The 13,826-nt window shown below is 34.8% G+C and overlaps 1 protein-coding gene across 5 annotated transcripts in view; it reads left to right on the top strand.

Moving 5' to 3' along the window:
* Window positions 1-13,826, top strand: part of Hpgds (hematopoietic prostaglandin D synthase) — an 83,601-nt gene that overhangs the window by 53,853 nt on the left and 15,922 nt on the right. The window contains exons 1-3 of one of the 5 annotated variants that reach the window (XM_048813627.1): window positions 4,001-4,141; window positions 7,112-7,186; window positions 13,020-13,161. In XM_048813627.1, coding sequence (XP_048669584.1) covers window positions 7,172-7,186; window positions 13,020-13,161 — 157 coding nt within the window. In that variant the 5' untranslated portion in view covers window positions 4,001-4,141; window positions 7,112-7,171. Of the gene's footprint in view, window positions 1-3,522; window positions 3,655-3,986; window positions 4,142-7,111; window positions 7,187-13,019; window positions 13,162-13,826 lie in introns of those variants that run through there. The other 4 variants (XM_048813628.1, XM_015484564.2, XM_015484562.2 and 1 more) reach the window with 4 other exon arrangements.

Here is a 13,826-nt window from a genome sequence, read left to right as displayed (position 1 = left end):
AAAAAAAAAAAAAAAAAAAAAAAATATATATATATATATATATATATATATATATATATATATATATTCTAGTACATGTTTCTTTTATAATGAAAAATATATTATATATATTCTTTTATAATGAAAAAATATATATATTTTTTCATTAAAAAAGAAACATGTACTGGAGCTGGGGTTGTGGCTCAGTGGTAGAGTGCTTGCCTTGCACACATGAAGTACTGGGTTCGATCCTCAGTACCACATAAAGTAAATAAATAAGTAAAAAAAAAAAACAAAACAAAACATGTACTAACCACTAATACTTATCAAGCAGTTGCCTCTAAGTGATGCACTGAGTGATTTACACACAGTAACTCATTTAATCCTTTCAGCTCTGAAGAGTAGGAATGATTTTTATCATCACTGTACAGATGAGGAAACCAATGTCAAGAGAATGCAGGGTCTGCCAGAATTTGCAGAGCTCACAGATGGTGGAGATGAGATTCCACCTAAGCGCTCATGTCTCTAAGCTAAAACTCTCAGTCACTACCGTGTATCACCACCTCCTACCCAGGTTGGAAATTAAGGAAAACAAGAATCAAATTGGATTCTGATTTAATAAAATTGACTCTGATTTATGTTTTGAACATCAGTGAGAAATTTGCTAATTAAAAATGACAAATTCAAGATCAAGTAGTCAGGAAGATCTGATTTCTCCTGTGATCTCCCTCTTTGGCTTGCAGATGGCTGCCTTCTTGCTATGTCCTCTGCTGGCTTACCCCCTATCTGAGGGTTATCTGTATCCTAATCTCTTCTTCTAAAGACATTAGTCATACTGGATAAGGGCTGGATCAGTTACTGTAACAGGACATCTGAAATAATTCAACTTCAAAGGAGGAAATGTTTATTTTGACTCACAGTTTTGGAGATTTCATTATGTGATCACTTGACACTATGGCCTTTGTCCTTGTGATCAGGTACAACATCATAGTGGAAGTACATGATGGCAGAAGCTGCTTCCCTTATGGTGGCTGGGAAGCAAAAAGAGAGGAAGAAGAGACCAAAGTCCTGCTTATCCCTTTGGAAAGCATGACCTGCTTTGCTCCCACCTTTCAGAGGCTCCACCACCTTTCAGTAGTGCTACAGTTTGGGGACCAAGCCTTTAACACAGGGCCTTTGGAGGACATAGCTATCTAAACCATAGCAAGGAGAAAAAACTGTGTGACGTCATTTTGCCTTAATGAACTCTTTATAGGCCTATATTTATATCTCTAAATATTGTCCCATTCAGGGACCTTTTGGATTAGAATCTAAACATGTAGATTTGGAGAATACAATTCAGCTTGTAACAGGCATATTCAGGGTCTTCTGTGTAAGATTAGTAAATTGTATCTTCAAGGACTCTATTGGCACAGTTGGGCCATAATTTTATTTTTATTTTATTTTTCTCCTTTTAATGTCTGGAAAATTTATAAATGATGTTCCCCTTTTCTTTCCTGATATGGATTTTTTCTTAATCTTCCCATAAAGACTTTAAAAAATGAGTTCTCCAATTACAAGCTATCAGAGAAAATAAAAATATATTCAATGAAGTTACAGTAGTCCTTCAGATTATTGTGTGGACATTATCACACACACTGACAATTTATTCAGTTATCTCTCATACTGAATAAAGTGTCAGCGTGCAATTGGGATGCACAGGGTGCTCACGAAGGGCATGTGACCTGAGATGGAACTGCACCGGATGGGAGAGCACTTCCCCATTTTCCTTCTCCCTGTTCAAGCAGATAGTTGGTTCTCTGCTCACTTCCTCAGAGGAGAATGAAGACAGGTGACAAATAAAAGTTGTTTGACAATGACTTCTTTTCCTGGCCTTTAGTTCCGATGCCCAACTACAGAAAAGAAAAGACTCTCCGAGTCTGGACTCTGGAAGGGTTAAGATCCTCCCTTCAGATGAATGGCTAATAACAATAACCATCTCATTCCCTAACTACGCTTTAGGCACCTCTTAAATCACATATCTATGTACTTAGTAACCCTCTAAAAACCCTATGTGGGAGTTTTTCCTAATATTGTGAGAGTGTTCATGAAGATTTCTTTGTGTCTGGTTTTGTTTACTGCTGTATCACTAGTGTCCATGACAGTACCTGGAAAAGATGAGATACAAATCAATATTTACTGTTGAATAAATCTCATCTAAGGATGAAGGAGCTGAGGCACAGAGAGATTAAGTTACTTGATTTTCCCACAGCTGGCAGTGGATTAGGAGCATCTCTACCTGCCTGGGCTAGGATAAGAGAAATGAGAGGATGGGAAATCTGTGGTTTAGAAAGGCACAGGCCCTGGGACCCATTGTGCTGCCAGGGAAGAGGTGGGATCATAGAGGAGAAATGGCTGTGTGGAGTACTGGGTGGGTGGACTTGTTATAGAAAATTAGGAAAGTGCTATTTATGCATATCTTAGTTTAATTTTTTAAAAAACGGGAGCAGTTGCTCATTGTTGACAGGCAGCATTAGATAGGAAAAAAATATTGAATGTCTCATCAGAAGGCCTAGGTTTTCATTCTACTTGTTCCACCAAAAATTTCTGAATTGGGCTGGGGATGTGGCTCAAGCGGTAGCGCGCTCGCCTGGCATGCGTGCAGCCCGGGTTCGATCCTCAGCACCACATACAAACAAAGATGTTGTGTCCGCCCAGAACTAAAAAATAAATATTAAAAAAATTCTCTCTCTCTCTAAAAAAAAATTTTCTAAATAATTTCCCTATTTTCTCAGTTTCCTAATCTCCAAAATAAGGATTAAAGTTATTGGGCTGAGGACAAAAGAATTTTTAAAAAAACAGAAATTAAAACTCAGTGAAAGATAGTAAGTATGGTGTGTTAATTTTGTATAGCTTCCACTCCTATTCCATTTGCACTTGATTTTGACACATCTTTTTATTTTATTTTTTTACTTTTTTGGTGGGTAGGCAAAGGATTACATTTTGTCTTAATTAAACTTTTTACGAAGTAGTATTTATATTTACTTCCATTTCTTCTGCTTATGATAAATGGATATAAACAAATTTTTTAAAGTTAAAACACCTTAGAAAGAGTAAATAGTCCATGACTGATAGGTTGGTATTGCCATCTGTGGGTGTGATTTTTCTAGAAGTTGAAAACCAGCCTTGAACTTCAAATGTTTCAGAAACAATCTGCAAGCTCACTAATGTACACACAGGCTTTTTTATTGGATCTTTTCATGCAGCTGATATTATAGCTGGAATTAAATTTCTAAAGCATACAGGCATGTGCTACTAATTTATACACAGATATAAATTTATACAAGGATTATCACTCCAGGATAAGTAATACAGGAGTCACCCACTCCAGGTTTACTTTAAACAACATGGCTCCTCTGAGAAATGAGTGCAAACAAAACATACCAGCAGCAATGCAAATGTAAAGTCTTTGTGCAAACATGTCTTGTGGAAAAATACAAATTAGGATAATCCAGTCATCAAATATGTATTTTATTGCCTATGACATCCTGACACTCCTTTTAGGACCAAGGAGACAACAGTAAAGAAAACAAGTAAGTGTCAACTGCAGCTCTCATTCTACAGATGGAGACTACAGACAGATGAAATACCCTGAATTATCAGACATTGTGACGAAGAAACATACAGCAGGTAAAGGTGAGATTGTTGGGAGAGGGCTCTGATGAGAAGTGGTCACTAAAGGAATTTCCAAGACCTTTCAAAAGTAAGGAAGAGAGCCATGGTGTAATCTGTAAAAAGATGCGATTGGATTTATGTCTTCTCATTCACCATAAACTTGTGGTGAACGACTAAGAATAAATGACAATACAATCTGCATAAGTAAGTACCATGACTCTGAATTTATCTTGCATGCAAACATGCTGGATTATTTACGCACAGACATCTTATAAAACACCAATAAAAAACAGAAGTCTCTGCAGGCTTGAATTGTTGGATATGCATATTTCATCTAAGACATGAAGGAAGACACTGAGGTGGAAGTGAACACTCTTCTCTCATTGGCCTGTGACTATCACTTACTCATCATATAAACCCACACTGCAATCACACATCAAGCACCGGCGACACTACAGACTCCACAGAGATACAGCACTATTAAGTGATATTATTCAGCACCACCTAGGTAAGAAGGGGAATGTTCTTCTCTCTTTACGGTTTTCTTTTTATTACTCTCATATCCTGCTGTGACAATCTTGTGACTTATTTTCACCATTTTAAGAATCTTTTCTCACCTGGAACCTCCCTATGTTGATGACCATGTGGAAATCAAACAGTAATTTCAAAAAGAAATACAGATCCAGGAGATTTTAAAAGATTCCTTCAAGTAAATTTTAACATGGAAAAGAGTCAATATCTGTCCTATGCAGAGTTTGTGATTTCTTCCAGAATTTTCTCAGGTGCTTTCTCAGTGTAAATCAGCAGAGAATTTCATTTCATGGTTCTTTGCTCTTTTGTTTTAAGCTCAGGGATTTTATTTGTACTATGTGTTATTATTTTAAGGCATGTTTTGTTGAAGTGTCTCCATGTTTTGCCAAGAATTACATTCTATCGTCATTTGGTTCCAGAAATAGTTTGGGAGAATTACTCCAAGCCAGAAATTTGAACTCACAGCTCCCCGAGGATATTTCAGTTATTCCTAGTGCCTTGGCTTTAATGTAAGACATAAATTTAAAATAATATTTAGTTGTATTTGATAGGAAAATAGAGATCCTAGCTTGCCAATTCAAAATTAAACATCCAGTGTTTGATTGGAATCAATGACTTACTCAGTTAACAAAAATTTCTCTCTTGTTCTAAACTTAACTCCAATCTGGCAACTTTTTCCAGCATTGACCTAGAAATGTCCCGGGCTCCTGATTTAATTCCTGACATTAAATCTTCTTTCTTTGTGATCAACTGTTGGGAGGTAATAAATTGCTATTTTGTAATGCCAAAATATACAAGTTCCTATATGGATAATGGCATCTCACCTGATGGCTACCTGAATTCAGTTTTTGCACTTCAAATACCAGTATATACAAATGGAGTGCAAATATTATACTCTGTTACTATATTTCACATGGATTTGTTACTAGACAAGATGTAGCAAAGAAGAACCCTAGCAAATTGACAAGTACTTTCTGTTTTTATATTTCATATTCATAGGTTATTACATAATTAATTATTAGGCAGGTAAAAAACTGTGTCTGGAATTTCCAAATATTTTTAATTTCCTTATATCTCCTAAGAGTCTCCTAATCTCCAAAATAGGGATTAAAATAGTGTGAGGACAAAAGGATTAAAAAAATAATAAAAACTCAGTAAAAGTCTATAAATACAATATCTTAATTGTGTGTAGTTCCCGCTCTCATTTGTACTTGATTTTGACACATCCTTTGTTTTGGTGGGAGGGCAAGGGGCTGCATTGTGTCTTCTTAATTGAATTTTTTAAAGTAATATTTATATATATTCATTTTTCTGCTTGTAATAAGTGAATGTAAACAAATTTTTTCAAAGTTAAAAACAGTTTAGAAATAGGAAATATATGGACTAACATGTTGGTATTGCCTGCTATGGGTGTGATTTTCTGGAAGTTGAAAACAAGCCTGTCATTAAAATGTGTCATGGAGAATCTGCAGGCTCACTAATGCACAGGGAGTCTTTTTATTGGATCTTTTCATTGAGCTGTCCTGATATTGTAGCTGGAATTAAATTTCTAAAACATGTAAGTATATGTTACTAATTTATATAAAGGTATCAATTTATATAAGGATTATCTCTCCCGGATAAATACTGTAAAGACCCACTTCACATTTACTTTAAACAATAGGGCCCTTCTGAGAAATGTGTGTAAACAAAACATATAGCAGCAATGCAAATTTAACGTCTTTGTGAAAATGTGACTTGCAGAGAAATACAAACTAGGATCATTCAATCATTAACTATGTATTAGTGCCTCTCAAACAGCTGGTGAATCAAGAGTTTTACATGGTTTTCTTTGGAGTTTAAGAAAGCCAGTTATTATTTTTGGTGTAATGGAATCTTCAAGCACAATCAACTTTTCTACTTCATGTTTCTATATTATTTTAGGAAAAATACATTCAGTTTTCCATACATGAGATTTTAACACAGAATGACAATGGAAGGGTTTAGGATGAAGCTAACAGGAAACATGAGACCAGCAGGACTTGGGAGCTCTCCTGGGCTACTCAAATCTTTTGTAGTCAAATCATAGCCAAATAATACCTATAAGCTGGGTGTTATTTCTGTGAATGAGGATCTAATTTCAAATACTTTTCCTCTATTGTTTCAGAACCAATTCTGTCTAGCTTTTCCATGACCCCACTGTAGTGTTGTGTCTGTTCTTATGAATCATATGGAGGTGTGTAAGAGTCTTGAACAAATATCACAGTACCTCACTTATAAGGCTTTAAATGTAAATCTTATTGTTTGGTAAGTCAAGTCCTTTCCAAATGTTCTCTTAATTCATTTTGACCCTCAGCATCTCCATTTGAATTTTAAAAACAGGTTTATCAGATTTTGTTGTTACTTATTTTGAGTACAAATAAACATAGTTTTCCTTTCTACTCCTTACATGTAACTTGTTGTTATTTTGTCTTACAAAATTAACTGCCCAGGACTATGTGGGAAAGAAGAGGTAATAATGGGACTCTTGTCTTCCCTGACATTAAAGAAAATAAATCTACTGGTTCACCATTATGCATGATGTTTTCTCCAATTTTTTAATAGAGACACTATATGGGGTTAAGGAAGTTTTCTTCTATTTCTGATTTGCCAAGAACTTTTTTCTTTTTCCCTGAGAGTTTTGTTCACAATTGAGTGGTAAATTTGAACATTTTTTTTCCTTAAAAAATTATTTAGTATCTACTGAGATGACAATATGGTTTGTGGGTTTGTCTTTTAATCTAGAAATGCAGTTTATTATTCAGATGTAAATTTTGATATTAAAACATCCTGCATTCTTGGGATAATTTCTAACATTTTATTCCCTCTTATATACTACCAAATTCATTTATTTAAAGTGTTTGTTTATAAGTGAAATTTTTATTTTTCTTCCTCCCACTTTCCTACTCTGTCAAACTATTTATAAAAGATAAGGATCACCTTTGCCTTGAAGATTAGTAAAACTCACCTGTAAAACCATGTGGTCCTGATGTCATTGATGAAGGTAACCAATTGCCAGTTAATTTGCTTTACTGGTTATTGTTAAATACAGTCTTTCAGTTTTCTTTTTATTTTGATTGTGTTAGTTTACATATATGTTTCAATTTTTTTTTCCATTTAAGTGTTTGGAGTTATTGACATAAAGTTCTTTATTGTGTTAATTTATATATATATTTTTTCAAATTCTGAAAACTTTATTGGTCAACACATAATCAAACATTATAAATTGGTATTTCTATCAATGGATGTGTAACTGATATGATTCTGCAATCTGTATACGGGGTAAAAATGGGAGTTCATAACCCACTTGAATCAAAGTGTGAAATATGATATGTCAAGAACTATGTAATGTTTTGAACAACCAACAATAAAAAATCAAAATAAATAAATAAATAAATAAATTTTAAAAATGAAAAAAAATAAAAATAAATTGGTATTTCTAAAGCTAAGTAGTTTTGAAATTTTGGGGGGTTACAATAGATGATATATATGTGCATTTACGTATAGTGTTTCTGTGTGCATGTGTATGTGTGTATGTGTATATACAAATATATATATACATATATATATATATATATATATATATATATTTATGTTTATCATTTCTATCTGATCTATTCTATCTGCTATCATGACCCTTCTGTTGGTAGTATTAATTATTTGTGATTTCATCTTTTTTTCCTCTTACCAGTTTTGCTTGAAGTTTGCAATTTTAACCCTACTTTATGTTACAGAAGGAGCCAGTCAGGTCCTAGTTCCTGGCAGCCCACCCCTCAGCCCCTGTCTTGTAGTGACCACTTCTAGGCTCCTTTATTCTGAAGGGGCTGAGCCCCCTGCTGGTCACTGCCAACCACAGCGCTGTGGGTCTTGCTCACTCTATTTTGTTTCTGTATCTTTGGGCCTAGGGTATGTTTATTTTGCTTGTAAACCTGACCATATATTGTATTTATTTTTCTTTTTATATTTAATTTTTTCTTTTTATGCACTAGTAGTAGGATGGATTTATCATGTAACATGATCTTGAGCAGCTGAGTCTAATAAAATCACCTAAATCTGGACTGTAACCTCTACTACGGGAAAGAATCCTTCCTCTCTCTCCTGTCTTCCATTTTTGTTTCTTCCTTTTTCTCTTTTTTGAATACATACTATGTGTGAGGCACTGCATGGGGACTTTACAAACAATATTTTCATTACCATTTTACAGCTAGAACCAGGGCATTTGCCCAAAGTTCTAGTGGCAACTACACCCGCCCCTTCCCCAAACCCTACCCCATCTACTTGCTCTATCCCCTGAGCTTGCTCCTCCCTCTACCCTTGTGGGAATATGTTTTTCCTTCATCCATTTAGTACATCATCCTGATAAATAAAAGCTTTAGCAAAGTGAGACTGTTGGAACAGAGGTGTGCTGCTAAATGCAATCGGAGGAATAAATACATTCTTCTAGACAGTATCCTCTACATTTTTCATTACCATTTATTGTGCATTTCTTATCGGTTTCTGCTGAACCTAGAAGCATTTACTTGGGATTACTTCTGTTATTTTATTATGCAAAAGCCTTATAAAATACAGAAAAGATCTTTAGAATCAGTAAATGTTTCTAGATGAATTTATGCTTTACTTATTTTTCATGTTATAAAATGTACACATATAACCTGAAAAACAAAAGTCACTAAAGTTTGGAATTCTGTAGTTGTAGTAATCAGGAAACCATACTTTTGCTCAGTAGAAAATATAGTTATACAGTAATTACAGGAATGTGATGTACAAGTGCAGTTTCATAAATGAGTTACAACTGTTGAAAGAGTGTTCTAGAGGGGAAGATAAGCATTTGTCAGATGTTCTTGGACCTCTGCCAACTCTTAGATTAAAAGATATGTTTGCAGAGAAATATAGATAGCTACCAACACATGCTAAGAATTTTTGAATGTCTTCTTTACTTGAGTGAAATACAATAGCATAACTTTGCAAATTAACAACAAAAACAACCCTTTTGTATCCATGCAGAATTCAGGAGGGGGATGCTGATATCTGACTAAATGAGAGAAAGTTATATGGTTAGTTTTATTGCTGCTCATAATGTACATATACACCTTTACAAACATATAATGGGGAAATATGATAAGGAAAATATATTATTTCTTTGTGTGTGGAAACACCTATGACAGGAAGAATCTATAAAAATTAATACATAAAATATTTGACAGAACAATTAAGAACGTCACTTTCTAAAAAATTTGTTCTTTTTAGATATATATGACTGTAGACTATATTTTGACATATTATACATACTTGGAGTATTACGTATTCTAATAAGGATCCCATTCTTGTGACTGTACATGATGTGGAGTTACACTGGCCATGTATTCATGTATGAACATAGGAAAGTTATGACCTATTCATTCTACTGTCTTTCCTATTCTCATCCCCCCTTCCTTTCCTTCATTCTCCTTTGTCTAATCCAATGAACTTTCTATTCTTCTCCTCCCTTACTTTCCACTGTTGTGGGTTAGCGTCCACATATCTGAGAGAATATTCAGCCTTTGGTTTTGGGGGATTGGCTTATTTCACTTAGCATAATATTCTCCAGTTCCACCCATTTACTGGCAAATGCCATAATTTCATTCTTCTTTGTAGCTGAATAATATTCCATTGTGTATATATACCACATTTTCTTTATCCATTCATCTGTTGAAGGGCACCTAGGTTGGTTCCATAGCTTGGGTATTGTGAAGTGAGCTGCTATAAGCATTGATGTGGCTGCGTCACTGTAAGTATGCCGAGGAATGGGATAACTAGGTCAAATAGTGGTTCCATTCTAAGTTTTCTAAGGAAACTTTCCAGAGTGGTTGCACCAATTTGCAGTCCCACCAGCAACATTGGAGTGAACCTTTTCCCCCACATCCTTGCCAACATTTACTGTTACTTGTGTTCTGATAATTGCCAAGAATGACATTTTTCCTACTTTGTGAGCTTTCTATTCTTTTGAGACTTAGAATAGATCAAGGAATTATAACAATTGTGCTTTATATTTCCTGTATAAGAATAATCCCTTTTTATGATTACATAAGATGTTTTCTGTTTCCAAAAGGGTCTTTATTACCTCTTATTTTAACATAAATTGTAATTTATTAGTTTCATGCTTTCATATCTTTCCCACCATTTATTTCTAAAGTCAACATTTCTAAGTAACTTTAACAACAATCCCATTGTTCTGATGAGCAGTTTGGTTAGTCCTCCAAATTTGAAATCTTTAAAATGTATATTTCTTCTTCAGGGGAATCTGGGGCCATAAATCTAGGAATTTTCATTACCTTTAGTCAATCGTCTCTTCAGAGAACACTCCCCTACATGTGAGCTCTGTGCCCCATGTCACTTGGGCATGGACTGGACTAGCAGAACATGAAATGATTGGATGTGGCACTTATTTCTCACAAGAAGCACCCACTCCAACCCTCAACATCTGGACCTGGGAAACGTGGGGCCCGAGAAGTGGATGTGCTAGGAATTGCCATCATTGGCAGAGAGGGACAACAGGCAACCAGACAGTTATTTCCAGACTATCCTCTCCACAGGCAGGCTTCCAGAGTAGATGAACTTGAAGTCAAACTTGGAAATTCAGGCTTTCATTATTTGCATTTAACATTTTATGTGGTATGATTTCAGATAAGAATTTGTTTTGAGGTTTGAGCCCAATTTTTATTTTGATCTAATATTCCCATGAATATTCTTTGGAAGACATTTTTAGTAGAGAATAAAGTGGTTTTCTTTGTTGTTGTTGTTTGGGTATGGGGGATTGCACTCAAGGACACTCGACCACTGAGCCACATCCCCAGCCCTATTTTGTATTTTATTTAGAGACAGGATCTCACTGAGTTACTTAGATAGAGCCTCACTTTTGCTGAGACTGGCTTTGAACTTGGGATCCTCCTGTCTCAGCCTCCCAAACTGCTGGGATTACAGGCATGTGCCACCACGCCTGGCAAGATTAAAGTGTTTTAACTCACCATTTTAAATGAATAATTGTCATGATATGTTGTTACTCACTTAATTATTATAATTATTATAGTATTGGGTTGTATTCACAGTATTTAACTTTGACTATAGTACAAGAGCTATTATTATCAATGCTAATGACTAGTAAGGGTTTATTACTTGCTAAGTATTTTATATGCATTACCCTCATTAATCTCCAAATCTATATCAGTATGAAAGTGGATTTTTAAATTCAGGGATCAATTAAGTGAAAAATTTAATTTTAAATGAAAAAGTTTCTTTGTTGCCTGATCATTACAAACTGGGCAGTTTCTATTATAAGTTCTTAAAGTAATTAACTGTTTAATAAACATTGGAAATGAAATCTATAAATCACAGAATACTCAGAAAATCATGATGTACATTTAATTGATATAGCTGGTATTAGCAAAGCTTTCTGAAACTTCAGTTTACTTTCTTCCTATACAGAGCAATGAAGGAATCTGCTCACTATTGTTCCACCACAAGATGGGGGTGAGTTTGAGCCAGGCGCAGTGATGCATGCCTGTAATCCCAGTGGCTTGGAAGGCTGAGGCAGGAGGATCCCAAGTTCAAAGCCAGTCTCAGTAACAGCAAGGCGCTAAGCAACTCAGAACCTGTCTCTAAACAAAATATAAAAAAGGGCTGGGGGTATGGCTCAGTGGTCGAGTGCCCCCGAGTTCAATCCCCAGTACCAAAAAAAAAAAAAAAGATGCAGTGAGTTTGTATGGTACATGAGACCCACAAAACCAGCAGTGAACAAAGCACAGGGCAAGCCTTTGAGGCCAAGAGGGAAAACCATAGTTAAGGAAGGGGGTGGGTGACAGGTGGCGGGGGCATGTCCACATTCCTTTTGTGTGTACATTGTCCTTGCGGCCCTCATTCAACTGTCCTCACAACCTCCCAGCTGTTACCATGGTAGCCAATCAAATAAAATGCTAAAGGGGCAAAAACATCTTTAAAAGGAAGTGTCTACTCCATTTTCTGAGATAACCATCTTTTTTATCATATTATAGATTAGATACTTTATGACCTTCACTTCAAAACAAGACCAAAAAATAGGAACAAATACCGAATTACTTCTAAAGAGTTTGTTATTGACCATTGCAAAATTCTGTTTTCTCAGAGAATACCATTATGCATACTTTTAGTATTTATGACCTTTTTTTTAGCTTAACAAAACTTTATTCAAAATAATTGATAAGGCTCAAATACTCCATTTGAATAGAATTTTGGAAAAATGTCTTATAATGATTCAATAACTTATCAAAAGAGCTAAAGATATTCTGATGTAAGTGGAATGCTGAAAAATTATTGTGTAACATTAAAAAACCATAAGCCAAACAGTGACTGATTTACAGAAAGGAATATTTTGGGTAGAGATAATGAATAGGTTCTTAAATTCTCAGTAACCCAATTAATGAAGAGAAAAGAGCATATGAAAACATCAGAAAAAGATTTAAATTTCCCAGTCTTTAGACATAAATATTGCTGTAGATGAAGATTAATTACAACTTATGCACTACTAGTGAGGCTATGAGATATCATCTTAATCTGAATATTTTTACAAATAAAATTTGGATTTGGTTATTTCACTTGAATATTCACTGAGAAAGAGAGTGGGGGGAGTGGAGGAGAGAGATGATATTCTCTCAACTTTCTTCATATGTTATTAGCTAGTGATTTATAATTTTGTTTTGAAATATTCTCTAATATCTCTGGTTATCTCAAAAGATGCTATAAAGTTTTCAAAAAAGTCATCAAAGAAAAATATTGAGAATCTCTAGAGTGCTGTTATAATACTCCCTTCTTTTTTCTCTTTCCAGAATCTCACCATGCCAAACTACAAACTGATTTATTTTAATATGAGGGGGAGAGCAGAAATTATCCGTTACATATTTGCTTATTTGGATATAAAATATGAAGATCACAGAATAGAACATGCTGACTGGCCTAAAATAAAACCAAGTAAGTAGCCCAAATAAGAATTCACGAATAAGCAGGGAAATATATTTTCAGAATCTTCAGCTTTCCTCAGGGAATGAAAAAATCAAGGAGCCAGGTAGCGCATACATGTAATCCCAGCTACTGGAGGCTGGGGCAGGAAGATTACAAGTTCGAGACCAGCCTTATCAATTTAGCAAGGTCCTAAGCGATTTATCAAGACCCTGTCTCAAAATAAAATAAAAAAGGGCTAGGGATGTAGCTCAATGCTAAAGCACCCCTAGTTTCAATTCCCAGTACCCCAAATTTTCCAATCTCGAATAGCTTTATATTGAGAAGCAGCAAGTTCAGGTAAACTAAAGAAATGCTCTGTGACTCAGCAAATTTTCTATTACAGGTGAAAATACAAACCTCACAGATAATATAAAGATAAACCAGGATCAAGCTTTGTCAGAAGAGGTGAATGACATGGGCCACATTATTGTTGCTATGTTACAGTTGGGATAATTGAAGTGCAGAGTTTTTCCAGTTTCACAACCATGGCAAGGAGAGTTGGCTTTAAAATCAATTTAATAGCATGGCACAAATTATTTGCACTAGAAAATGCTATAAAGTTTTCAAAAAAGTTACAACAATAAATTGACACCTGCCTTATTTGACTTTTTTTTTTTTTTTTTTTTTTTTTTTTT

Source organism: Marmota marmota, unplaced genomic scaffold, assembly GCF_001458135.2.
Source record: "Marmota marmota marmota unplaced genomic scaffold, marMar, whole genome shotgun sequence".
NCBI lineage: Eukaryota > Metazoa > Chordata > Mammalia > Rodentia > Sciuridae > Marmota > Marmota marmota.
This window is presented reverse-complemented; position numbering and strand designations above follow the sequence as displayed.